Consider the following 27,967-nt stretch of genomic DNA (forward strand, 5'->3'; position numbering starts at 1 on the left):
GGATAGAGGTGGAGAGGCTCTTCCCGCTCAGAAAGCACAGTAGGGCGAGAGGGCACAGCCTCAAGATAAGGGGGGACGGTTTAGAACGGAGTTGAGGAGGAACTTCTTCACTCAAAGGGTGGTGAATCTCTGGAATTCTCTGCCCGTTGAAGTGGTGGAGGCTGCCTCACTAAATATTTTTAAGACGCGGGTTGATGGGTTTTTGATAAGCGAGGGGATTAAGGGTTATGGGGAGAGGGCGGGAATGTGGAACTGAGCCACGACAGATCAGCCATGATCTTATTGAATGGTGGGACAGGCTCGAAGGGCTAGATGGCCTACTCCTGCTCGTATTTCTTATGTTCTTATGTTAAATGGAGGAGCAAGGTGGGGCGAGTTTGAGCGCGTGCATCTTTTTCTCTGTCTGTGTGTCCCTCTCGTTCTCTCTGTCTCTGTCTCTCTTTCTCTCCCGCTCTTCCCCACCCCCCCAACCCCCGCCCTCCGCACTCTCGGCCTCCGCACCCGCCGAACGTAGAACACTACAGCACAAATAGGCCTTCAGCCCACAAGTTGCGCAGATCATATCCCTACCTACCAGGCCTATCTATAACACTCAATCCCATTTACTCATCCAGCAGTCTTTTAAAAGACCCCGTCGAGTTCGCCTCTACCACCACCAATGGCAGCCGATTCCACTCACTCACCACCCTCTGAGTGAAAAACTTACCCCTAACATCTCCACTGTACTTGCTTCCCAGCACCTTAAGCCTGTGTCCTCTCGTAGCGACCATTTCAGCCCTGGGAAATAGCCTCTGAGAATCCACCCTATCTATCCCTCTGAACATCTTATACACCTCTATCAGGTCACCTCTCAACCTTTGTCTCTCCAGGGAGAAGAGACCTAGCTCCCTCAAACTATCTTCATAAGGCATGCCTCCCAATCCAGGCAACATCCTTGTACTCTCTGCACCCTCTCAATAGTTTCCACATCCTTCCTGTAGTGAGGTGACCAGAACTGCGCACAGTACTCCAAGTGGGGTCTGACAAGGGTCTTATAAAGTTGCAGCATTACCTCCCGACTCCTTAATTGAGGGATTGAGTTTATGAAGGCCAGTACACCATACGCCTTCTTGACCACATCCTCCACCTGCGAGGCCAATTTAAGAGTCCTATGGACCCGGACCCAAGGTCCTTCTGCTCCTCAACACTGCTAAGAGTTCTACCCTTGATATTGTACACCTTCATCCCATTGGACCTGCCAGAATGGATCACTACACATTTATCTGCGTTGAAGTCCATCTGCCACTTCTCTGCCCAGTCTTGCACCCTACCTATGTCACGCTGCAACTTCTGACATCCCTCCAGACTATCTGCAACACCACCAACCTTCGTGTTGTCGGCGAACTTAGGAACCCATCCCTCCACTCCCTCATCCAGGTCATTTATGAAAATGACAAACAGCAGGGGTCCTAGAACACATCCCTGGGGCACTCCACTGGTGACCGACCTCCATGCAGGTCGGCCCCCTCCCCGTCTCTGTGTCCCTCCCCCTCCCGGTCGGCCGCCTCCCGCTCGGCCCCCTCCCCGCCTCCCGCTCGGCCCCCTCCCCGCCTCCCGCTCGGCCCCCTCCCCGCCTCCCGCTCGGCCCCCTCCCCGCCTCCCGCTCGGCCCCCTCCCCGCCTCCCGCTCGGCCCCCTCCCCGCCTCCCGCTCGGCCCCCTCCCCGCCTCCCGCTCGGCCCCCTCCCCGCCTCCCGCTCGGCCCCCTCCCCGCCTCCCGCTCGGCCCCCTCCCCGCCTCCCGCTCGGCCCCCTCCCCGCCTCCCGCTCGGCCCCCTCCCCGCCTCCCGCTCGGCCCGCCTCCCCGCCTCCCGCTCGGCCCCCTCCCCGCCTCCCGCTCGGCCCCCTCCCCGCCTCCCGCTCGGCCCCCTCCCCGCCTCCCGCTCGGCCCCCTCCCCGCCTCCCGCTCGGCCCCCTCCCCGCCTCCCGCTCGGCCCCCTCCCCGCCTCCCGCTCGGCCCCCTCCCCGCCTCCCGCTCGGCCCCCTCCCCGCCTCCCGCTCGGCCCCCTCCCCGCCTCCCGCTCGGCCCCCTCCCCGCCTCCCGCTCGGCCCCCTCCCCGCCTCCCGCTCGGCCCCCTCCCCGCCTCCCGCTCGGCCCCCTCCCCGCCTCCCGCTCGGCCCCCTCCCCGCCTCCCGCTCGGCCCCCTCCCCGCCTCCCGCTCGGCCCCCTCCCCGCCTCCCGCTCGGCCCCCTCCCCGCCTCCCGCTCGGCCCCCTCCCCGCCTCCCGCTCGGCCCCCTCCCCGCCTCCCGCTCGGCCCCCTCCCCGCCTCCCGCTCGGCCCCCTCCCCGCCTCCCGCTCGGCCCCCTCCCCGCCTCCCGCTCGGCCCTCCTCCCCCTCCGCTCGGCCCCCTCCCTCTCCCCCTCCGCTCGGCCCCCTCCCTCTCCCCCTCCGCTCGGCCCCTCCCTCTCCCCCTCCCCTCTGCCACTCCCTCTCCCCCTCCCCTCTGCCACTCCCTCTCCCCCTCCCCTCTGCCACTCCCTCTCCCCCTCCCCTCTGCCACTCCCTCTCCCCCTCCCCTCTGCCACTCCCTCTCCCCCTCCCCTCTGCCACTCCCTCTCCCCCTCCCCTCTGCCACTCCCTCTCCCCCTCCCCTCTGCCACTCCCTCTCCCCCTCCCCTCGCCACTCCCTCTCCCTCTCCCCCTCCCCTCTGCCACTCCCTCTCCCTCTCCCCCTCCCCTCTGCCACTCCCTCTCCCCCTCCCCTCGCCACTCCCTCTCCCTCTCCCCCTCCCCTCTGCCACTCCCTCTCCCTCTCCCCCTCCCCTCTGCCACTCCCCCTCCCCCTCCCCTCTGCCACTCCCCCTCCCCCTCCCCTCTGCCACTCCCCCTCCCCCTCCCCTCTGCCACTCCCCCTCCCCCTCCCCTCTGCCACTCCCCCTCCCCCTCCCCTCTGCCACTCCCCCTCCCCCTCCCCTCGCCACTCCCTCTCCCCCTCCCCCTCCCCTCGCCACTCCCCCTCCCCTCGCCACTCCCTCTCCCCCTCCCCCTCCCCTCGCCCCTCCCCCTCCCCTCCCCCTCCCCCCTCCCCCTCCCCTCGCCCCTCCCCCTCCCCTCGCCCCTCCCCCTCCCCTCGCCCCTCCCCCTCCCCTCGCCCCTCCCCCTCCCCTCGCCCCTCCCCCTCCCCTCGCCCCTCCCCCTCCCTCGCCCTCCCCTCCCTCGCCCCTCCCCCTCCCCTCGCCACTCCCCCTCCCCTCGCCACTCCCCCTCCCCTCGCCACTCCCCCTCCCCTCGCCACTCCCCCTCCCCTCGCCACTCCCCCTCCCCTCGCCACTCCCCCTCCCCTCGCCACTCCCCCTCCCCTCGCCACTCCCCCTCCCCTCGCCACTCCCCCTCCCCTCGCCACTCCCCCTCCCCTCGCCACTCCCCCTCCCCTCGCCACTCCCCCTCCCTCGCCACTCCCCCTCCCCTCGCCACTCCCCCTCCCCTCGCCACTCCCCCTCCCCTCGCCACTCCCCCTCCCCTCGCCACTCCCCCTCCCTCGCCACTCCCCCTCCCCTCGCCACTCCCCCTCCCCTCGCCACTCCCCCTCCCCTCGCCACTCCCCTCCCCTCGCCACTCCCTCTCCCTCTCCCCTCTCCACTCCCTCTCCCTCTCCCCCTCCCCTCGCCACTCCCTCTCCCCCTCCCCTCGCCACTCCCTCTCCCCCTCCCCTCGCCACTCCCTCTCCCCCTCCCCCTCCCCTCGCCACTCCCTCTCCCTCTCCCCCTCCCCTCGCCACTCCCTCTCCCCCTCCCCCTCCCCCTCCCCCTCCCCCTCCCCTCCCCTCGCCACTCCCTCTCCCTCTCCCTCTCCCCCTCCCCTCGCCACTCCCTCTCCCTCTCCCCCTCCCCTCGCCACTCCCTCTCCCTCTCCCCCTCCCCTCGCCACTCCCTCCGTCCCTTTGTAGCCCCGCCAGCCACACTCAGAAACCCCTTGTGTGTTTCAGGTGAAAGCATGCAGCATTCCTCTTCCATCGGCCGCTGGAGATTTTTCATCAATCAGAAAATAAAGAGCCGTGAGGCAGAGGGGCCAACTGACCCTCCAGCACAGGGTCCGCAACCCCAGCCCAAAACTGGTAAGAAGAGAAGGGGCGAGGGGAGAGTCACTGGCTTGAGCAAGGTGGGGTCGCGGGGGTGGTGTCACTGATGATGGCGAAGTGATGGGATTAGGAGGATCCTCTTAGCTTAGAGATCACTGGAGCAGGTTACAGAGATAGGGAGAGGGTGTAGGTGGCTAGAGGAGGTTACAGAGATAAGGAGGATGCATGGGCTGGAGCAGGTTGCAGAGATAGGGAGGGGTGTAGGGGCTGGAGCAGGTTACAGAGATAGGGCGGGGGGGAAGGACTTGGAGGAGTTTGCAGTGATAGGTGTGTAGAGGCTGGTGGAGGTTGCAGAGATAGGGAGGGTTGTAGGGGCTGGAGAAGGTTGCAGAGATAGGGAGGGGTGTAGGGGCTGGAGAAGGTTGCAGAGATAGGAAGGGGGTGTAGGGGCTGGAGAAGGTTGCAGAGATCGGGAGAGGTATAGGGGCTGGAGAAGGTTGCAGAGATAGGGAGGGGTGTTGTGGTTGGAGGACGTTACAGAGATAGAAAGAGGTTTCGGGGCTTGAGCAGGTTACAGAGATAGGTGTGGGGGGGCGCAGGTGTTAGAGGAGGTTACCGAGGTAGGGGCTGGAGGAGGTTAGAAAGATAGGTAGAGGATGTAGGTGTTGGAGAAGATTACAGAGATAGGGAGGGGGTGTAGGGGGCTAAAGCAGGTTACAGAGATAGGAAGGGGGTTACAGAGATAGCGATGTAAGGGCTGGAGGAGGCTACAGAGATTGGGAGACGGTGTAGGGGCTGGAGGAGGTTACAGAGATAGTGAGGGATGTAGGGGCTGGAGGAGTTTACAGAGATAGGGAGGAGTGTAGGGGGTTGGGGGAGATTACTTTGACTCAGAAGGTTTACTCAACTGAATCCTGGTATGAAGAAGTTTGTGTGAGAAGGAAAGGTAGAGCCTGTACTCATTGGAGTTTAGGAGAATGAGAGGTGATCTTATTGAAACATAACAACCTGAGGGGTGAACTTGATAAGGTGGATGCTAAGAGGTTGTTTCCTCTTGTGGGAGAGAAGGGGGAAATGGTTTAAGAATCAGCGGTGGTTTATTTAAGATGGAGATCAGGAATTTCTTCTGAGACATGTTACTCTATGAAATCCTTTCCACCCAGGTAGCAGTGGAAGCTGAGGCTAATTGAATATACTGAGTAAGACAGATTTTTCATCAATAAGGGAGAGGTTGAGGGTTGGGGGGACTAGACAGCAAAGTGAAGTTGAAGCAACAATCACATCAGCGATGACTTTATTGAATAGTGGAGCAGTTCAAGTGGCCGCTCGGACTTTGCTGTGTGTGTTCATGACTGTTCAGAGTCCCCCTAAGGCAAAGGTCCTCTACGCTTGTCTCTAATGCAGCCACCAGTCACCTTCGCCAAGTCTTGGTTCACTTCAGGTTATCCAACATTCCTCCTGTGAATGGACCCGGGTTCGATTCCCAGCATTGGGTCACTGTGTGGAGCTGGCACATTCTCCCTGTGTCTGCATGGGTTTCCTCTAGGTGTTCCAGTTTCCTCCCACAGTCCGAAAGACATGCTGGTTAGGGTGCATTGGCCATGCTAAGTTCTCCCTCAGTGTACCTGAGCAGGCACTGGAGTGTGACAACGAGGGGATTTTCATAGTAACTTCATTGCAGTGTTAATGTAAACCTACTTCTGACACTATTGAATAAATAAAAATAGATTAAACCAACAAACTCTCCCAGGACAGGTACAGCATGTGGTTAGATAACAGAGTAAAGCTCCCTCTATACTGTCCCCATCAAACACTCCCAGGACAGGGACAGCACAGGGTTAGATACAGAGTTAAGCTCCCTCTACACTATCTCCATCAAACACTCCCAGGACAAGTACAGCATGTGGTTAGTACAGAGTAAAGCTCTCTCTACGCTTTGGAGAGGGTACAGAAAAGATTTACCAGGATGTTCCCTGGTATGGAGGACATTAGCTGTGAGGAGAAGTTGAAGAAACTTGATTTGTTCTCACTGGAGCGACGGAAGTTGAGGGGAGACCTGATAGAAGTCTACGAGTTTGAGAGGCACGGACAGAGTAGATAGTCAGAAGCTTTTTCCCAGGGTGGAAGAGCCAATTACTAGGGGGCACAGGTTTAAGGTGCTAGGGGCAAGGTTTAAAGGAGATGTACAACGCAAGTTTTTTTTAAACAGAGGATGGTGGGTGCCTGGAACTCGCTTCCGGGAGAGGTAGTGGAAGAAGATACGATAGTGAGTTTTAAGGGGTGTCTTGGCAAATACGTGAATAGGAAGGGAATAGAGCGTAGGGGACTTTAGTTCAGTTGGGCAGCATGATCGGTGCAGGATTGAAGGGCCCGTTCCTGTGCTGTAGTTTTCTTTGTAAAGCTCCCTCTACACTGTCCCCCATCAAACACTTCCAGGACAGCTACATCACAGGGTTAGATACAGAGTAAAGCTCCCTTCATACCCACCCAACAGTTTGCCTTATCTCCAACTTTTTGTGGATCGCTGTGGCCCTTTTGTGGCACGATGTAGAGATGCCAGTGTTGGACTGGGGTAAACACAGTAAGAAGTCTCACAACACCAGGTTAAAGCCCAACCAGTTTATTTGATAGTAATCCCACAAGCTTTCAGAAATGGTGTTCCTTTGTCGGGTGTGTGGAAGGTTCCACACATCTTCTATCAAATAAACTGGTTGGACTTTAACCTGGTGTTGTGAGACTTCTTATTCCTTTTGTGACATGCCAGCATTATAATTTTCCGCAGCAGCAGAATTCATCTAACAAACTGAGGGAGATTTTAATCTGATTTCACACGAGATTCCCAAGAATCCAAGGAGGCTCCAAGTTCCTTATTCTGGGCCGGATTTAAGTCTGGGTAAAGCAATAGGATTGGAGCTCTCTCTAAATCAGTCGGCATCCTAGAATTGAACTCTCTTTTGTCTGATGATCCTCACAGATGCAGAAAAGCTGAGCCATGAGATGATCCATTTGACAACATCCAACTCCTTGGAAGACATCAAGCAGATTCCACTGGATAGTTCATGCATCGTCTCAGTACAGCCTGATCGGTCAGCAACACCCCCCCGCAGGATTACATCCTGCAGCTCCTCATCCTCGTCCTCCTGCTGTGACGACTGCCTACCAACAGACCGAGGTGCTGTCAGTCACCAGCCGGTGACCCTCGAACTTCATCAGGCTGCCCGTCCCCCACAGTCTGAGGCAGATCCCCCTCCCGAGGGGTTGGGGGCTCCTGACCCATCGCACACCATCCAGCAGCCAGGCGTTACAGCACAGTCACCGCAGCAGGGAGCCACCCAGCCCTCGTCCGTGCCTGAGTCAGACAGCGAGAGGCCCCCAAAAGTCGATTTCGCTGACAACCGCATCAAGACCCTGGACGAGAAGCTCCGCACACTTTTGTACCAGGAACATGGTGGGCTGCCCGGAGCCACTGAGACCACACGTGAGCATGCCGTGGCCCCGGGCACCGAGTCGCCCCATTCGGTCTCCTCCAGCGAAATCACGGTGACTGACGCCACTGGAGAACCCCACCCAGACTCCATCACGGCGGTGGACCCCATCACTCCCTTACCCCAGCCAGCACCAGTGGAATCTCCAGCATCAACGGAACAAGTCACTCACTGCTCGCCACATGAGCCAGCGTTACTCCCCTCTGAGAGCACCGAGGCTGTCAAGGAGGCAGATGCCATGCTTGTCGCGTGTTTGTCCACTGATCCTGAGAAGGTGAGTGGTACCATCTCCCCGTATCACAGTGCATCGAAATTGCCCTCGCCTTGATCTCTGCCTCCCCCAGTTTGGGTCACTGTGTGTGTGGAGTCTGCACGTTCAACCCATGTCTACATGGGTTTCCTCCGGGTGCTCCAGTTTTCTCCCACTAACCAAAAGACATGCTGTTTAGGTGCATTGGCCATGCTAAATTCTCCCTCAGTGTACCCAAAGAGGCGCTGGAGTGTGGCGATGAGGGGATTTTCACAGTAACTTCATTGCTGTGTTAATGTAAGCCTACTTATGACAGTAATAAATTCACTTTAAACTCATCCTGTCCACATCTGATATCATGATGTTGATGTGCCGGCGTTGGACTGGGGTAAACACAGTAAAAAGTCTGACAACACCAGGTTTTAGTCCAACCGATTGGACTAAAACCTGGTGTTGTCAGACTTTTTACGTCTGATATCAGCAGTCTCCATCTGAGAGAGAGGAACACGAATCTTGGGATTGTTAGGTTTTCTCCTTTTGTCTTCTGCACCAACTTCCCCACCCCGCCCCCAAAAATTCACATTCTCTCTTCCACCTTCTGTTGGGAAAAAGATACAAAAATCTGAGGTCAAGTACCAACCAACTCAAGAACAACGTTTTCCATGGTGCTGTCAGACTGTTGAATGGACCCACCTTGCATTAAGTTGACCTTTCTCTACACTCAAGCTGCGTCTGTAACACTACATTCTGCTTTCCTTCCTCCCCATGTACTCTATATCTGTATAGTTTGCAAGGATTTTTTTTAGCTGTATCCCAGTACGATTTGATTTATTATTGTTACAATATATTGTGACAATAATAATCACATTGGGACACAGTGGAAAGTATTGTTTCTTGCGCACTATACAGACAAAACATAATGTTCATAGAGTACATGGGGAGGAGGAAAGGAGAGGGTGCAGAATGTAGTGTTAGTCACAGCTAGGGTGTAGAGAAAGATCAACTTAATAGAAGGTAAGTCCATTCAAAAATTTGATGGCAGGGAAGAAGCTATTCTTGAGTGGGTTGACATGTGACGATAAGTCAAGTCAAGTAGTCACTCTTGGGGCCGTTGTCCCCTGCAGTTGACTGGCTTAACTAGACACTGGATCTCTCCCAGCCTTTTGTTGCTCTGAGCTTTTTTTTCTATCCCCAGTGGCCTTGTGGGGTTGTCAGTGAACCAAGTTTTTTTTCTGCCACCTTGTCCAAAAAGCTGTGACCAGAGTTGCAAGGGATCTCCCTAGGGCAGCTGTACCTCTTCCTCCTCAGTTAGTGACATGTCAACAATGCTGACTACTTCTTGCCCCTTGTGGCTCAAGTGTAGTCTGCTAGAATGCTCATCATTTTTAAAGTCGTTGCCCCTGCCTGTTTTGTTCATTCCGTCAGGGATGTCTGGGCATTGCTGGTAGGATCAGCATCTGTTGCCCGTTCCTAATTCCCCCTTTCAGAAGGGCAGTTCATGTCAATCCACATTGCTATGGATCTGGAGTCACATGTAGGCCAGACTGGGTAAGGATGGCAGATTTCCCTTTACAACAATCAATGGTAGTTTCATGGTCACGGTTATTGAGGCTAGCTTTATAATTTCAGATTTATTAATCAAATTTAAATTCCGTGATGGGATTTGAACTCGTGGCCCCCAGAGCTTTAACCTGGGTCCCTGCTTTCCTGGCCTGGTGACATTCACACCTTGTCACTGCCTCCCCTTCTTAATCATGGTTGAGCTGCCCTTGCCTGTTTTCTAACTAGCCTCATGTTTGTTTTCCCTCTTTCTCCCCTTCTCAGCAACCTCTACAGCAATTGGGGAAAAGCATCTCTGAGCCATCAGACACTGGGACCCAGGTCTTACAGCTGCAAGGCGGAATTGCTCAGCACCAGACTGGAGGTGGATATCATGGCCTAACTTATTCTAGTCATAATGCAAGCTCAAATGTCAAAAATGATTTGTGTAGGAAGTCCTGGATAATGAAAATGAAAAGATGGGCTGAAAATTTGTCGCACCCCATAGCCTTATTCGACAGATCGTCAGCCCGTAAAAGTAGTGTATAACACAGCAGGCAGTGAGGAGATGGCTAGCAGCCCACTGTTATGAGCCAGGTTCAGAAAACTCCAGGGTGTTTTATGAAGTCAGCCCAGACCAAAGGTTTTGCACTTTGATTTTGGCATTGGTGAGCAGGAAGTGTTTCACTCCAGATCTGATTCAAACAACCCACCAAGAAGCTTTTATCAAACAAAGTTTATTTAAGGACACAGTTAAAATATGATCAACATTGGCAATAATTTGTACCAATTATATGTAAAATAAATCCTAACTATAATACTGTATAAACCTTAACAGCTAAGTATATTACTCCAAATCGAACAACCCCTACAAATATAGACCCCCATCTAGGCTTGACACAGAAAGAACAAAGAAAAATACGGCACAGGAACAGGCCCTTCTTGCTGATCATGATGTCCTGACTAAACTTAAAAAAAGCCTCTGTCCTTACTCGGTCTGTATCCCTCTATTCCCTCCCTATTCATGTACCCATCCAGATGCCTCTTAAATGTTGCTAATGTGTCTACTTCCACCACCTCCTCTGGCGGTGTGTTCCATGCACCCACCACTCTGTGTGAAAAACTCCCCCACACTTCTACCCCTTAAATTTCCCCCTCTCACCTTGAACCTGTGCCCTGTTGTAATTAACACTTCCACCCTGGGGAAAAGCCTCTGACTATCACCCTGCCTATGCCTGTCATCATTTTATAGACCTCTATCAGGTCCTCCCTCAGCCTCCAACTTTCCAATGAAAACAATCCTAGTTTATTCAACCTCTCCTCATAGCCAACACCCTTGAGACCAGACAACATCCTGGTGAACCTTCTTTGCACTTTCTCCAAAGTTTCCACATCCTTCTGGTAGTGTGATGACTAGAACTGTACACAATACTCCAAATGTGGCTGAATCATGGTGATATATAGCTGCAAAAGGCATGCTGGATTTTGCAGCTTTTGATTCACAGCAGGTGTTCCGTCTTTTGGATGTTGAATTAAAAATGCTGAAGCTTCCTAGTCTTGGAACTTTCAGCACATCTCCAGAGAGAGATAGCGACATTGCTTGCCCCCAGCTTTTAGCTAGCAACTCAGAGCAGAATTCTCACTCCAATGACAGAAAAGAAACACTGTTTTCCATCTCGAGTCTAAACAGCTTCGACAAAAATGAAACTAAAACCTTGCACCTTACTGTGGGAAAAAAACTGTACGTGCAGGTCTCACCTGACCAGTTAATCATTGTTCACCCAACAATTTGTTGGAGATGGCTTACCAGGGCAAGGTGGCGGCAGTCAGGTTCATGGCACCATGGCTGGCTCTGCCGCACAGGAGGGCAGGAAAGAATGGCAGAGCTATAATGATTGGGGATTCAATTGTAAGGGGAATGGACAGTGTTTCTGCGGACGCAGATGAGATTCCAGGATGGTATGGTATGTTGCCTCCCTGGTGCAAGGATCAAAGATGTGTCGGAGCGGTTACAGGGCATTCTGGGAGGGGAGGGTGAACAGCCAGCTGTTGTGGTGCATACAGGCAACAACGATATAGGTAAACAGGATGAGTCCTGCAAACTGAATTTAGGGGTTAAACTAAAAAATAGGACCTCAAAGGTAGTAATCTCAGGATTGCTACCAGTGTCACGTGCTAGTCAGAGTGGGAATGTCAGGATAGCTAAGATGAATAAGTGTCTTGAGGGATGGTGCAAGATGGAGGGATTCAAATTCCTGAGACATTGGAACCAGTTCTGGGAGAGGTGGGACTAGTACAAACTGAATGATCTGCACCTCAGCAGGACTGGAACCAATGACTTAGAGGGAGTGTTTGCTAGTGATGTTGGGAAGGGTTTAAACTAATGTGGCAGGGCGATGGGAACCGATGCAGGAAGTCAGAGGGAAGTAAAGTGGGGACAGGAATAAAAGGCAGTAAGGGGGAAAGTGGAAGGCAGAGAAACTAAAGACAGAAATCAAAAAGGGCCACAGTACAGAGTGCAGACTGTGGAGAATTCCGTGAATGGGCCCAGTAAAGTTAAGAGAAATAAAACACGGACACTGTACAAAACAGAATGGGACAGATAGTCTGAGATGTTTGCTTTAAACAAGGAGCATGACAGGTAAGGTGGCTGAACATTAAGCTTGTATTACTACATGGAACAATAATGTTGCAACAATTATGGAGCTTTGGCTGAAAGAAGGGTAAAACTGGCAGCTTAGCATTTCAGGATTTAGATGCTTCAGGCAAAATAGAGAGGGCAATGAAAAGTGGGGATGTTGCTATACTGATTAGGGAGAATGTCATAGCTAAACTGAGGGAGGACACTTTGATGGGATCATGCAGTGAGGCTATATGGGTAGAACTCAGGAACAGGAGCGGTGCAATCATACTGTTGTGGTTGTACTATAGACCTCCCAAAGCCATCATGAGGTGGAGGAACTGATATGCCAGCAGACTATGGGAAGATCTAAAAACAACAGGGTTGTTGTAATGGGCAATTTTAACTTCCCCAATGTAGACTGGGATTTCTGTAGTGCTAGGGGTTTTGATGGGGCAGAGTTTGTTCAGTGTGGCCAAAATTGATTCTTGAGGCTATATATAGACTGTCCAACTCAGGATGAGCTATGTTAGGTCTGCTTCTGGGAAACGAGCCTTGACAGGTGATTGATGTCTCAGTGCGCGACCGTTTTGGGAACAGTGATCACAATTCTGTAAGTTTCATAATCCTATAAGTTTCAAAATACTTGTAGAAAAGAATAGAAGTAGTCCCAAAGTGAAACTGGGGGAAGGCAAACTACAACAGTATTAGGCAGGAGCTAGGGAATGTAGACTGGGGGTGGCTGTTTGTGGATAAATCCACATCCAATATGTGGGAGTCTTTTAAAAGTCAGTTGTTAACAATTTAGGACATCTATGTCCCTGTAAAAATGAAGGATAAAGATGGCAAGATTCAAGAACCATGGATGACAGAAGAGATTGTGAGCTGAGTGAAAAAGGAGAGGGCAGACAAATGTCAGGAAATTGAAAACGGATAAGGCTGTTGAGGATTACAAAGACAGCAGGAAAGAGCTTAAACAGGGTTTTAGGAGGACAAAAAGGCCATGAAATGTCCTTGGCAGGCAGGATTAAGGAGAATCCCAAGATTTTTTATGGGTATATAAGGAAGAGGAGGGAAGTTCAGGGGTGGTGGAGGGAATTTGTGTGTGGAGTCAGATGAGGTGGGTGAGGTCCTTGACGAATACTTTGCATCAGTATTCACAAAGAAGAAGGATGTGGTGGATGAGGAGTGTAGACAGGAGATGTTGACATTCTAGGAGATGTTGAGATAAAAAGGGAGGAGGTGTTAGAGGTTTTGAAAAACATTAAGGTGGACAAGTCCCCAGGGCCAGAGAGGGTCTATCCCAGAATATTGAGAGAGGCGAGAGAAGAAATTGCTGAGGCCTTGACCAAAATCTTTGTATCCTCTTTAGTCTCAGGCGAGGCACCAGAGGATTGAGAGAAGCTAACATTGTTCCTCTGTTTAAGAAGGGCAGAAGAGATAATCTGGGAAATTACAGGCCTGTGAGTTTGCATCAGTTGTGGGGAAATTATTGGAGAAGATTCTTGGGGACAAGATGTGTTCATATCTGGAAGAGAATAGGCTGATTAGTGATAGGCAGCATGGTTTTGTGAAGGGGCAGTTGTGTCTCACAAATCTGATTGAATTCTTTGAGGAAGTGACAAGAAAAATTGCTCAGGGCAGGGCAGTGGATGTTGTTCACATGGATTTTAGTAAAGCCTTTGGTAAGGTTCCACATGGCAGGCTGATACAGAAAGTGAAGTCTTAGGGATCCAAGTTAAGCTGGTAAGATGGATACAAAACTGGTTTGGGCATAGAAAGCAGAGACTAGCTGTGGAAAGGTGCTTTACTAACTGGAGGGCTGTGACAAGTGGTGTTCCACAAGGATCAGTGCTGGGGCCTCAGTTGTTTGTAATATATTCAAATGATTTAGAAGAAAATGCAGGTAACCTGATTAGTAAATTTGCAGATGATCCAAAAATGGAGGGAGCAACAGATAGTGAAAAGGGTTGTCAGAGGATGCAGCAGGATATAAATTGGCTGGAGACCTAGACCAAAAGATAGAATTTAATCTGGAGAGGGTGCACGGTGGCACAGTGATTAGCAATGCTGCCTCACAGCACCAGGGACCCAGTTCCAATTCTGGCCTTGAGTGACTGTCTGTATAGAGTTTTATGTTCTCCGCACGTCTGTGTGGGGTTCCTCTGGGTACTCCAGTTTCCTCCCACTGTCCCAAAGATGTATGAGTTAGGTTGATTGGCCATGCTAAATTGCCCCTTCATTTTTCAGTGGTTCGGTAAGACAAACCCCTTCATCCAGGTCAGGCATTTATTGCCCATCCTTAGTTGCCCTTAACGTCTTAAAGGTCTTACCCTTAAAGGGTAAATATGTTGGGGTTGTGGGGATAGGGCCTGGGTGGGATTGTTGTCAAGTGCAGGCTCGATGGGCCAAATGGCCTCTTTTTGCATATGGGGGTTCTATGAAATGTGAGATGATGCAAATTGGAAGGTCTACTACGGAAGGGAAGTATGCAGTAAATAGTAGAACGCTTAGAAATATTAGCATACAGTAGGATCTAGATCCACGGTTCCTTGAAGGTGGCAACTCAGCTGGACGAGGTGGTCAAAAAGGCATATGGCATGCTGGCCTTCAGTCAGGGCGTTGAGCATAGGAATTGGCCTTGGTGGTTATTTTCCAGATGTCGCTGGATTCCGGGGAAGTGCCAGAGGATTGGAAAACGGCTAATGTTACGCCGTTGTTTAAGAAGGGTGCCAGGCAAAAGGTGGGGAATTATAGGCCGGTTAGTTTAACGTCTGTGGTAGGTAAAATGTTAGAATCCGTCATTAAGGAGGAAATTGCAAGGCATCTTGAAGGGAATTGCTTGATAGAGCAGACGCAGCACGGTTTCATTAAAGGGAAGTCGTGACTGGAGTTCTATGAGGATGTGTCTAGGGCGGTGGATAGAGGAGAGCCGGTGGATGTGGTCTTTCTAGATTTTCAGAAGGTGTTTGACAAAGTACCTCACAAGAGGTTATTGCAGAAGGTCGAGGGACATGGAGTTGGGGGTAGGGTGTTAGCGTGGATGGAGGATTGGTTGTCAAATAGGAGGCAGAGAGTGGGGGTCAATGGGTGCTATTCGGATTGGCGGATGGTGACTAGTGGAGTGCCCCAGGGGTTGCTGCTGGGGCCTCAGCTTTTTACCATTTATATAGATGATCTGGAGGAGGGAACCGAGTGTAGGGTGTCGAAATTTGCTGATGACACCAAGATTGGGGGAACGGCAAATTGTGCGGAGGGTGTGGAGAGTCTGCAGAAGGATCTAGATAGGCTGGGCGAATGGGCCAGGAAATGGCAAATGGAATTTAATGTTGGCAAGTGTGAGGTGGTCCACTTTGGTAGGAAGAATGGTAGGAAGGACTATTACTTGCGGGGCGAAAAACTGCAGCAGGCGACGGTGCAGAGGGACCTCGGGGTCCTTGTGCATGAGTCGCAAAAACCCAGCTTGCAGGTGCAACAGGTGGTCAGGAAGGCGAATGGGATGCTGGCCTTCATAGCGAGGGGGATTGAATATAAAAGTAGGGAGGTCTTGCTGCAGCTGTATAGGGCATTGGTGAGGCCGCAGCTGGAGTACTGTGTGCAGTTTTGGGCGCCGCACCTGCGCAAAGATATTTTGGCCTTGGAGGGAGTGCAGAGGAGGTTTACTAGGCTGATACCGGAGTTGAGGGGTTTGAGCTATGAGGAGAGGCTGAATAAACTAGGCTTGTACTCGTTAGAGTTTAGAAGAATGAGGGGAGATCTCATTGAGACGTATAAGATGATGAATGGGATGGATAGGATAGAGGTGGAGAGACTCTTCCCGCTCAAAAAAGACAGTAGGACTAGGGGGCACAGCCTCAAGATAAAGGGGGGGTGGTTTAGAACGGAGTTGAGGAGGAACTTCTTCACTCAAAGGGTGGTGAATCTCTGGAATTCTCTGCCCGTTGAAGTGGTGGAGGCTGCCTCGCTAAATATTTTTAAGACGCGGGTTGATGGGTTTTTGATAAGCGAGGGGATTAAGGGTTATGGGGAGAGGGCGGGAAAGTGGAACTGAGCCACGACAGATCAGCCATGATCTTATTGAATGGCGGGGCAGGCTCGAAGGGCTAGATGGCCTACTCCTCCTATTTCTTATGTTCTTAGCTGTATAAGACATTGGTTAGGCTGCATTTGGAGTATTGTGTACAATTCTTGCCACACTATTGGAAGGACGTTAATGCATTGGAAAAGGTGCGGAAGAGATTTACCAGGATATTGCCTGGGGTTTTAAGGATATGGACTATGAAGAAAGTTTGAACAAACGTGGATTGTTTTCATTGGAGCTTTGGAGGGTGAGGGGGACCTGATAGAGGTTTACAAGATTATGACAGGCTTGGATAGAGTGGATAGTCAGAGTCTTTTTCCCAGGGCTGAAAGGTCAGTTACTCGGGGGCATAGGTTGAAGGTGAGTGGGGGGGCGGGGGGGAAGAGATTTAAAAACAACGTAAGGGGCAAGTTTTTCTCACACACGGTGGTGAATGCCTGGAACGCTTTGTCAAAGAGGCGGTGGAAGCAGATTCTATGTTCAAGAGGCATCTGGATAGCTAGTTGAATAGGCAGGGAACAGAGGGATATGGACCAGGTAGAGGCAAGATAATAGTTTAGAAAGGCATCTGTGTGGGCACAGACTTGGTGGGCTGAAGGGCCTGTTCCTGTGCTATACTGTTCTTTGTTCTTTGATTCCAAAAGGGTCATAAAACCTTAGGACACTGCATTAGGCCCAGATTAAAAATAAACATGATGTCCATAACATTGCTTCAATAATCATTAGAGGACACCAGCTACAGACAACATGGTGCCGACAAAACCTGCACAGAAACACCATGACAATACATTTTTTAAAGCCACAGTATTAGGCATGGTGATTGTCTGGCAGGTTTGAGAATGGTTTGCAATATTTAACCAAGATGAGATTTCCCGAGTATGTCTTCTTTTAAATCAAACAAAGTTGCTGTAGACGTCGCACTCTGCCCAAGTTTCCACACTTCAATGAACTGGTTTGTGTGTAAAGCAGTACAGTTTTTGTTTTACTTGAATCAAGTAAGTGACCGGGGATGGTGCCTCTTCAGGTTTGTGCTGAAGGTCTCATTGGAAACCAAGAGGGCAAAGGAAGGACAGGCAAGATTGGGAAATTCAGACACTTCCCATCTCTGTACAGGCAGGGTGTTTGATGGGAAAAGGAGGGAGGCCTTTCTGCCCTTCAGCGTAGGGGTGACAGGAAGGGTCTAAATATCAGCAGGGAGAATGGTCAACAATCTCAGGCTCAGAGGCACAGTGTATAGCACTGAAAGATTCGCTCTGTTTCTCGCTCCATCAATGCTGCCTGACCTGGATGAAGGGGTTTGTCTTACCAAACCACTTAAAAATCATGGCAGAATCAGAGAGGCCATTTAGCCCATCGTGACTGCACTGGAAAAGTTACCATAGAATCCCTGCAATGCAAAAGGAGAATCTGCAGCGACAACAATTAGACCCAGGCCCAATCCCCATAACCCAACATATTTACCCTATTAATGTCACTGACACTAAGTGGCAATTTAGCCTGGTCAATCAACCTAGCCCACAAGGGAGATAGTGGCCTAGTAATATCACTGGAGTTTAATCCAGAAACTCAGCTAATGTTCTGGGGGCCCGGGTTTGAATCCTGCCACGGCAGATTTTATTGAATTTGAATTCAATAAAAAAAATCTGGAATTAAGAATCTACTGATGGCCATGAAACCATTGTCGATTGTCAGGAAAATCCATCTGGTTCACTAATGTCCTTTTAGGGAAGGAAATCAGCCGTCCTTACCTGGTCTGGCCTACATCTGACTCCAGATTCACAGCACTGTAGTTGACTCTCAAATGCCCTTCAAGGACAACTCGGGATGGGCAATACATGCTGGCTAGCAGTATTTTGTGTCCCATGAATGAATAAAACAAAGATAAGTCAAAAGATGTGTGGCTTAGGTTGATTGGCCTTCGTGTCGGGGGATTCACAGGGTAAATACGTGGGGTTACGGGGATAGGCCTGGTGGGATTGTGGTCGGTGCTGACTTGATGGGCTGAATGGCCTCTTTCTGCACTGTAGGGATTCTATGATCTTTGGACTGTGGGAGGAAACTGGAAGACCTGGAGGAAACCCCCACAGACATGAGGAGAATGTGCAGACTCCACACAGTGACCCACACCGGGAACTGAACCCAGTACCCTGATGCTGTGAGGCAGAAGTGCTAATCACTGTTGCTCCTTAAGTGGAAAGGTTGAATTCGTTGATCCCCTCCTCATCAGAGTTTAGAATGTGAAAGGCTATCTTATTGAAACATTTCAGAACTGTTGGGGAGTGGGGGTGTCTTGACAGGAAAGATGTTTCCCCTTGTGGGGGCATCCAGAATGTGGGACCATGTTGGAAAGATACCCCCCCCCACCCCCCAGAGGGGTGTTGGGGTCAAACAGACTTTTGATGGACAAGTGAGTCAGCGATAATGGGGATGATGGTGGAGACAAACGGGAAAGTGGGGTTGATGCCACAATCGGATCAGGCTGATTCCTATAGAGTGGCACAGTGGTTAGTGCTGCTCAGCACCAGGGACTCCAGGTTCAATTCCCACCTTGGGTCATGTGTGGAGTCTGCACGTTCTCCCTGTATCTGCATAGGTTTTGTCCATTTGCTCTGGTTTCCTCCCACAGTTCCATTTAGGTGGATTGGACATGCTAAATTGCCCCTTAGCACCCAAAGATGTGCACGTTTGGACGATTAGCGGGTGACTATAAAGGTCCTCTATGGGGATAGAGCCTGGATAAGATGCTCTTTTGGAGAGTCTTAGAATTGTAGAATCCCTACAATGCAGAAGGATGCAGGACAACATGGAGGGAACTTTACTCTGTATGTAACCCCATGCTGTATCTGTCCTGGGAGTATTTGATGGGGGACAGTATAGAGGGAGCTTTACTCTGTATCTAACCCCATACTGTACCTGCCCTGGGAGTGTTTGATGGGGACAGTGTAGAGGGAGCTTTACTCTGTATCTAACTCAGTGCTGCACCTGCCCTGGGAGTGTTTGATATACAGAATATTGAGAAATTATAATTTCCTTCTGGTTGCCATATGCTTCTTGCTGTATCTCCTTTTCTCTTTCTTTGGACCCCTGGATTATTCACTGATGCATGTTTGTGCAAGTGGCTGGTATTCCCACAATAGTTCCCTCTTCCAGGATTCCCAGCTATAAATGCCAGCTGTGTCTGCCAAGTCCACAAGAAAAAGTCTGACAACACCAGGTTTTAGTCCAACCTATTTATTTGATAATATACTCACTAGCTTTCGGGGTTACCCCCTTCGTCAGGTGAATGGAGAACTCTCCATTCACCTGACGAAGGGGGTAACCCCGAAAGCTAGTGAGTATATTATCAAATAAATAGGTTGGACTAAAACCTGGTGTTGTCAGACTTTTTACTGTGTTTACGCCAGTCCAACGCCGGCATACCCACATCAAGTCCACAAGAAACAGTAGCAGGAGTATTAACTCAGAGTCTGATCTGCATTGTATGTGTGCATTGTGTCCCTCTACACTGTCCCCAACCATCACTCTGCAGAGGGAGTATGAAAAGCTAGGAACCAAATTAAAAAGCAGAACCAACAAGGTGGTAATTTCTGGATTACTACCTGAGCCACGAGTGAATTGGCGCAGGGTCAATAGGATTAAGGAGGTGAATGCATGGCTCAAGGATTGGTGTGGGTGGAATGGATTCGAACTCATGAGGCATTGGCACCAGTATTGGGGCAGATGGGACCTGTTCAGATGGGATGGTCTTCTCTGAACCGTGCTGGGACCAAAGTCCTGGCAAATCGTATAACTAGAGCTGTAGATAGGGCTTTAAACTAATTAGTGGAGGGGAAAGTGCAGGGGTATGGGGAATTACAAAATCAAAGGTAAAGGAGAGGGTACGAGTGCAGGTTAATGTTGAGGACGTTCAACTAGTTAAAGGAATAGAGGGCTCAGGAGAGGTTAGTAGCATTTCAACAAATCAGGTCCAGATAAAGGTTGGCATAAAGACACTTTACCTGAATGCACAAAGCATTCGAAACAAAGTGAATGAATTGATGGCACAAATCAGCACAAATGGGTATGATCTAGTGGCCATTACAGAAATGTGGTTGCAGGGTGACCGGGACTGGGAACTGAATATCCAGGGGTATCAGACATTTAGGAAGGATAGACAGGAAGGAAAAGGAGGTGGGGTAGCTCTGTTAATAAAGGATAATATCAGGGCAGTAGTGAGAGATGATATAGGCTCCAAAGAGTAAAACGTGGAATCGTTGTGGGTGGAGATAAGGAATAGTAAGGGGAGAAAGGTCACTGGTGGGTGTGGTCTATAGGCCCTCAAATAATAACTTTGAGGCGGGAAGGGCTATAAACAAGCAAATAATGGATGCGTGCAAAAACGGAATGGCAATAATCATGGGGGATTTTAACCTGCACATTGATGGGTTGACTCAAGTCGGACATGTTGGACTTGAAGAGCTCTTAGAATGCTGTCGGGATAGTTTCCTTGAACAGTATGTTACAGAACCTATGAGGGAGTGAGTTATCTCAAATCTGGTACGAGACAGGTAGAATTAAGGATCTTCTTGTGAGGGATCCTCTTGGGATGAGTGATCACAATATGGTTGAATTTCTGATACAGATGGAGGGTGAGAAAGTTGGGTGCCAAACCAGTGTCCTCTGCTTGAACAGAGGGGACTATGATAGGATGAGGGTGGAATTGGCTAATGTAGACTGGGAGCAGAGACTTGTTGGTAGGACAGCTGAGGAACAGTGGAGGATTTTAAAGAGATTTTTTTCAGTACTCGCAAAAATATATTCTGGTGATAAAGAAGGACTATAAGAAAAGGGATAACCAGCCGTGGATAACAAAGGAAATAAAGGAGAGTATTAAATTAAAAACCGATGCGTACACAGTGACCAAAACTAGTGGGGAATTAGAAGATTGGGAAAGCTTTAAAAAACAACAAAGAATGACTAAGAAAGCAATAAAGAAAGGAAAGATAGATTATGAAACTAAACTAGCTCAAAATATAAAAAAGATAGTAAAAGTTTTTACAAATATAAAAAAAGGAAGAGAGTGGCTAGAGTGAATGTTGGACCTTTGGAGGACGAGAGGGGGGACTTAATAGTGGGAAACGAGGAAATGGCTGATACTTGAAATAAGTTTTTTGTGTCGGTCTTCACGGTGGAGGACACAAATAGCTTACCGAATATTAACGATCGAGGGTTGGTAGGAGGTGAGGTCCTTAATACAATTACTGTTACTAAAGAGGTAGTGCTGGGTAGACTAATGGGACAGAAGGTAGACAAGTCCCCGGGACTGGATGGAATGCATCCCAGGGTACTGAAAGAAATGGCAGAAGTAATAGCAGATGTGTTAGTAGTTATTTATCAAAATTCGTTGGGCTCTGAGGAAGTGCCGGCGGATTGGAAAACAGCTAATGTTACGCCGCTGTTTAAAAAAGGAAGTAGACAAAAGGTGGGTAACTACAGGCCGGTTAGCTTAACTCCGTAGTTGGGAAAATGCTGGAATCCATCATTAAAGAAGAAATAGCAGGACACCTAGAAAAGAATGGTTCAATCAAGCAGATGCAGCATGGATTCATGAAGGGAAAGTCGTGTTTGATGAATTTACTGGATTTTTATGAAGATGTGACTAGTGCAGTTGACAGAGGGGAACCGATGGATGTGGTGTTTTTAGATTTCCAGAAGGCATTCAATAAGGTGCCTCACAAAAGGTTGCTGCAGAAGATTAGGGTACACGGAGTTGGGGGTAAAGTGTTAGCATGGATTGAGGATTGGCTATCTAACAGGAAGCAGAGAGTTGGAATAAATGGGTGCTTTTCTGGTTGGCAGTTGGTGACTAGTGGCGTGCCGTATGGATCGGTGCTGGGGCATCAACTGTTTACCATATACATAGACGATCTGGAGGAGGGGGCTGAGTGTAGGGTAACAAAGTTTGCTGATGACACGAAGATGAGAGGCAAAGCGAATTGCTTGGAGGACGTGGAAAGTCTGCAGAGAGATTTGGATAGGCTGAGTGAGTGGGTGAGGATCTGGCAGATGGAGTATAACATTGGCAAGTGTGAGGTTATCCACTTTGGAAGAAATAATAGTAAAATGGGCTATTATTTAAATGGTGATAAATTACAACATGCAGAGGGACCTGGGGGTCCTTGTGCATGAATCACAAAAACTCAGTCTGCAGGTGCAGCAAGTGATCAAGAAGGTGAATGGAATGTTGGCTTTTACAGCAAGGGGGATAGAATATAAAAGCAGGGAGGTCTTGCTGCAACTGTACAGGGTACTGGTGAGGCCGCAACTGGAGTACTGTGTGCAGTTTTGGTCCCCTTATTTGCGAAAGGATATATTGGCCTTGGAGGGACTACAGAGAAGGTTCACCAGGTTGACACTGGAGATGAGGGGGTTAGCTTATGAGGAGAGATTGAGTAGATTGGGCCTGTACTCATTGGAGTTTAGAAGGCTGAGGGGTGATCTTATAGAAACATATAAGATAATGGAGGGGCTAGATAGGGTAGAGGTAGAGAGATTCTTTCCACTTAGAAAGGAAACCAGAACTAGAGGACACAGCCTCAAAATAAGGGGGGATCACTTTAGAACAGAGTTGAGGAGGAACTTCTTCTCTGAGGGTAGTGAATCTCTGGAATTCTCTACCCATTGAAGTGGAATATGTTTAAGTCGTTGAATATGTTTAAGTCACAGGTAGATAGATTTCTGATTGATCAGGGATTTGAGGGTTACGGGCAGCTGACTGGTAATTGGAACTGATCCACTTCAGATCAGCCATGATCTTATTGAATGGCGGGGCAGGCTCGAAGGGCTAGATGGCCTACTCCTCCTATTTCTTATATTCTTATGTTCTTATTGTCTGCTACAGTTAAATATAGTAAAAAGTCTGACAACACCAGGTTTTAGTCCAACCTATTTATTTGATAATATACTCACTAGCTTTCGGGGTTACCCCCTTCGTCAGGTGAATGGAGAGTTCTGACGAAGGGGGTAACCCCAAAAGCTAGTGAGTATATTATCAAATAAATAGGTTGGACTAAAACCTGGTGTTGTCAGACTTTTTACTGTGTTTACGCCAGTCCAATGCCGGCATACCCACATCATGACAGTTAAATATAGGCAGGGCCAGTCAGCTGGGAACTCTCTGTGACAGATTTGTATGTGCAGAACATGAGGCAAAAACAATGGATCTTTAAGACTCTGTAAACACATAAAGGTGTAGGCAAGAGTTTAGATGAGAGCTATTTGATTTTTGCTTGATCTTCTACCTTAATCTGAGAGCAGCAATTTACCAGTTGCTGCCATTCCTGGAGAAGACTGGTGTTTCTCCAGTTGTTCCAGAGGTTTGCACAAGAGGAATTGGAGGGTGATTAGATATGTCAGCTTGCAGGAATTAGATCTTGCAGCCTTAAAGGAGCAGGCTAGGTAATGCATAGCTGTCTCCCGGCCAATTACCCCCCAGCCTCTGGATAATGTATTAAGATAGGCTGAATGGCCTCACCTGTGCTGCCTCCACATGGTGATTCTTTGCATTTAGCAAATAAATTAAATCAACCAACTGTGGGCTAACCTGCTGCATCAAAATAAACAATCTCCGAGGAAACTTAAAATATGTGGTTGAAGGTGGCCAATGCACCCAGTCCCCCTGCGGGTATGATGTTGGCTGGTACTGTACTTTCTTTCCAGGCAGAAACATAGCCACAGTAGAGGGGCAAGCGGTCAGGACGGCTGACCCACTCACGGTGGCATAGTGGTTAGCACGGCTGCCTCAGTGTCAGGGACCCGGGTTCGCTTACTGGCTTGGATCACTGTCTGTGTGGAGTTTCCATGTTCTCTCCGTGTCTGGTGCTCTGGTTTCCTCCCACAGTCTGAAAGATGTGCAGATTAGATGGATTGGTCATGCTAAATTGTCCCTTAGTGTCAGGGGGACTAGCTAGAACAAATGCGTGGGATTATTGGGATAGGGCCTGGATAGGATTGTTGTCAGTGCAGACTCGATGGGCTGAATGGCATCCTTCTTCACTATAGGGATTCTATGAATGCCTGCCACCAGGATCCTATTAATGACCGAGGAGCACCCATGCTGTGTTTTGTGTCATTCCAGTCTTAAACCCTCGCGTTCTGTCGCCGAATTTCTCCAAAGAGCATGGGTTCCCCCCACCCCACAACCAAGCAAGCTTTGCATTCTGCCCGTAGCTCTTGCTGGTGGCCACTCCTTGCCCCCTCTTTAATTTCTTTGTGCTTGGTGCAGCTGGAGACAGTCGGAGTACCAGGGCAGGAGTTGATCCATCACAGCTGGATCAAGGCAGCTCGTTCAGTGTCTTCCCAGACAGCCAGTCCCCCATGCAGTTACAGGCCGGACGCTTTCAGGTGGGTGTTTGTTTGGAGCTCCTTCAGACTGCCGCAGCGTGTGAGCTGCGACTTGCTTGCGTGCTGTTGTTACCGCAATAAAACGTCACAGGAGCGCTTCACAGGGGCGTAATCAGCAACATTGAACACTGGGACGTGAGACCAAAAGCTCCTTAGGTGATTTTAAGGAGCGTCTTTAAAAGAGCAGATGCTTCTCGCTCGACCAGTCCCTGAAAAGAGATTGTCTGCTTAACCTTGTGTGGCTGCTTGAGGGATCTTGCTGTGCTCATTGGCTAATGGGTTTCCTAAATTACAATGGTGATGCAACTCTTTTGCCCTTTGGGGTGACCTGATTTCAGAAACGGCAGTTACCTTCTTTCTGTGAAATGGCGTTGTTTAGGTTCCATTGATTGTAATGTGGGGGTGTGCTGTCCTGTAAGTTGCAGCACTGGAGATGGATGCACTGTGATCAGGAAGAAGCATTGTGGGAAAGGGCACTCTGGGGCTGTGCTCTGTAATCAGCTTTTCTTGAGACAGTCTAACAACCCTCTCTCTCTCTCTTTTCCTCCCCACCCGCCTCCTGTTCTGCCTCAGGTTTCTGTGGCCACCCTGCATCCTGAAGGAGCCATCCCACCAGCTGAGCTGGAAAGCTGTGCCGCTCTGAACCTCCTGACAGCCGACACCAAGGAAGGGATGGCCACTGGCCCCCGGGAACCGGCACCGCAGGAAGTGGCAGGGCACTTCCTAGTTGGTGGCACGTGGGACAGTGGGTCTGACACAATGGATGGCCCCTTGCCTTTGCCATCCAGCTGGTACGACGATGAAGTCCCCCCCGAAGTCGCCAGTGCATGCGAGCTGGCAGACAGACCAGTGGGCGCCGGTGGCAGTGGCAGTCTCCAGTCAGCCAACAGCCAGTGGCTGAAAGATATCCGACGGGGTGGTGCCGTCTGCAAGCAGCCCAGCACCGAGAGCGAACAGTCCGTTCCGGCCAGTTACACTGATGAGACTGAGTGGATGTGCCCAGGCAGCCGGCTGCTGCTGGAGGAGGGTCAGCAGCCGTATCAGCACAACGTGATGCTCTGCAACTCACCCACCTCCCCCATGAGCAGCGATGATGAGTCAGAGGTGGAGGACGAGGATTTGAAACGGGAGCTGCAGAGCCTGAGGGAGAAGTAAGTCAGGCAGTGGCGATTCAGGGATGCTGACCTGGACACAGCGACGTTTGCTCCCTCTTCCTCATCTATTGAAACCGGGAGGTGAACAACTGCAGGAGGTTACAGAGACAGGGAAGGGGGTGTAGGGGGCTGGAGGAGGTTACAGAGATAGGGAGGGCTGTAGGGGCTGGAGTGGATTACAGAGATAAGGGACGTGTAGGGACTAAACGAGGTTACAGAGATAGGGAGGGGTGTAGGGGCTGGAGGAAGTTATAGAGATAGGGAGGGGTGTAGAGACTGGTCGGGGTTACAGAGATAGGGAGAGGGTGCGGGGGCTGAAGGAAGTTACAGAGATAGAGAGGGAAGTAGGGCTGAAGGAGGTTATAGAAATAGGGATATATGGGCTGGAGCAGGTTACAGAGATGAGGAAGGTGTAGGGATTAAACGAGGTCACAGATAGGGAGGGGTGTAGGGGCTGGAGGAGGTTATAGAGATAGGGAGGGGTGTAGAAAATGGTCAGGGTTACAGAGATAGAGAGGGGGTGTAGAGTCTGAAGGAGGTTACAGAGATTGGGAGAAGGTGTGGGGGCTGGAGGAAGTTACAGAGATAGGGATGGGTGTAGGGACTAGAGTGGGTTACAGAGATAGAGGGCTGTTGGTGCTGGAGAAAGTTACAGCTATAGGGAGGGATGTAGGGGCTGGAGGAGGTTACAGAAATAGGGAGGGGTGTAGGGGATAGAGGAGGTTTCAGAGATAGGAAGGGGATGTGGGGCTAGAGGTAGTTATGGAGATAGGGAGGGGTATAGTGGCTGGAGAAGGTTACAGAGATAAGGAGGGGGTGTAGGGGCTGGAGAAGGTTACAGAGATGGGAGGGGTGTAGCGGTTGGAGGAGGTTATAGAGATAGGGAGGTGTGTAGGAGTGAGGAGGTTATAGAGATAGGGGTGTAGGGGCTGGAGGTGGTTACAGAGATAGGGCGGAGGTGTAGGGGCTGAAGGAATTTACAGAGATAGGGACTGGGTGTGGGGGCTGGAGGTGGTTGCAGAGAAAGGGAGGGGTGTTGAGGATGGCAGATATTACAGAGATAGGGAGGGTTATAGGGGCTAGAGGAGGTTACAGAGATAGGGAGGAGGTGTAAGGGATGAAGGAGGTTACAGAGATAGGGAGTGGTGTAGGGGCTGGAAGAGGTTACAGAGATGGGGGGGTGTAGGGGCTGGAGGAGGTTACAGAGATAGGGAGGGAGTGTAGGGGCTGGAGGAGGTTACAGAGGTAGGGAGGGGTGTAAGGGATGGAGGAGGTTACAGAGATAGGGAGTGGCAAGACATGGATGGATTTGAAAAGGGAGTGAATGTTGGTTAATGAGGTGACAGGTTGATGGGTCTTGGTGTTAGCTGGGGCACAGTCGTTTCAGACAGGCTGATGTTGACAGAAGCTTTCTGGTTAAGCATTGGAATAGTGGAGTGGGGCGAGTGGGTTCTGAGGGGAAACACTTTAGTGTGATGTATAGATCTTCTCACTCATGGTCTGTCTGTCTCTCTCTGTGAAACAGGCACATCAAAGAAGTTGTGTACCTCCAGGCCCAGCAAAATCAGGAGCTCCAGGAGCTGTATGAGCGACTCAGCATGCCCAGGGATTTGTGCGATGGCTCCCTGCAGGCATACTCTCCCCCCAGCCGGCGGCAGAGGTCAGCCAAGAGCAAACTCCGCAACGCCAAGTCACACTCCCTGAACAGCACTCCCACCAGCACAGGTAAGCACCAAAGTGCAATGTCCCCTCCGCCTGTGGCCATGTGGACCAATGCAGCCAGTGATTTTAAAAAGAGTGTGTCGAGGTCTTTAAAATGACAAAGTGGTGTTTTGATAGAACAGATGTTTCCACTTGAGGGTTGAGGGGCTGGGTGGGTGGGGGGGGGGGGGGGGGGGCAGGGGGGGCAGGGGGCAGGGGCACAACTTGGTGGGGTGGAAGGGTTGCACCATCAACATAAGACAGTGGCTAATAAATCCAATGGCGGGGAGGGGGGAGGTGTGGAATTCAGGAGAAATGTTTTCACCCAGAGAGGTTTTTATATTAGTGTCAGAAGTAAGGCTTACATTAACATGTCAATGAAGTTATTGTGAAAATTCCCCAGTCGCCACACTCCAGCACCTTTTCAGGTACACTGAGGAAGAATTCAGCACAGCCCATGCACCAAACCAGCATGTCTTTGGACTGTGGGAGGAAACCGGAGCACCTGGAGGAATCGCGCAGATACAGGGAGAGTGTGCCGACTCCACACAGACAGTGACCTAAGGCTGGGAATCGAACCCGGATCCCTGGCGCTGTAAGCCAGCAGTGCTAATCACCATGCCATGGAGGGTAGGCAGGATGTGGAACTTGCTTGGGAAAAGGTTGAGGTGAAAAGTGTTGATGTATTTGCATTCAGTT

General features: G+C 50.5%; 1 protein-coding gene across 7 annotated transcripts in view; it reads left to right on the top strand.

The window, feature by feature from the left end:
• LOC145338050 (serine/threonine-protein kinase WNK3-like) overlaps positions 1-27,967 on the top strand; it is a 127,788-nt gene that overhangs the window by 91,360 nt on the left and 8,461 nt on the right. For all 7 annotated transcript variants that reach the window (XM_080182828.1, XM_080182829.1, XM_080182832.1 and 4 more), the window contains 6 exons: positions 3,964-4,092; positions 7,031-7,815; positions 9,616-9,715; positions 24,295-24,413; positions 24,987-25,564; positions 27,093-27,292. In XM_080182828.1, coding sequence (XP_080038954.1) covers positions 3,964-4,092; positions 7,031-7,815; positions 9,616-9,715; positions 24,295-24,413; positions 24,987-25,564; positions 27,093-27,292 — 1,911 coding nt within the window. The remainder of the gene's footprint in view (positions 1-3,963; positions 4,093-7,030; positions 7,816-9,615; positions 9,716-24,294; positions 24,414-24,986; positions 25,565-27,092; positions 27,293-27,967) is intronic.

The sequence above is a fragment of the Carcharhinus amblyrhynchos genome, unplaced genomic scaffold (genome assembly GCF_965287045.1).
Source record: "Carcharhinus amblyrhynchos unplaced genomic scaffold, sCarAmb.v2.hapA scaffold_90, whole genome shotgun sequence".
NCBI lineage: Eukaryota > Metazoa > Chordata > Chondrichthyes > Carcharhiniformes > Carcharhinidae > Carcharhinus > Carcharhinus amblyrhynchos.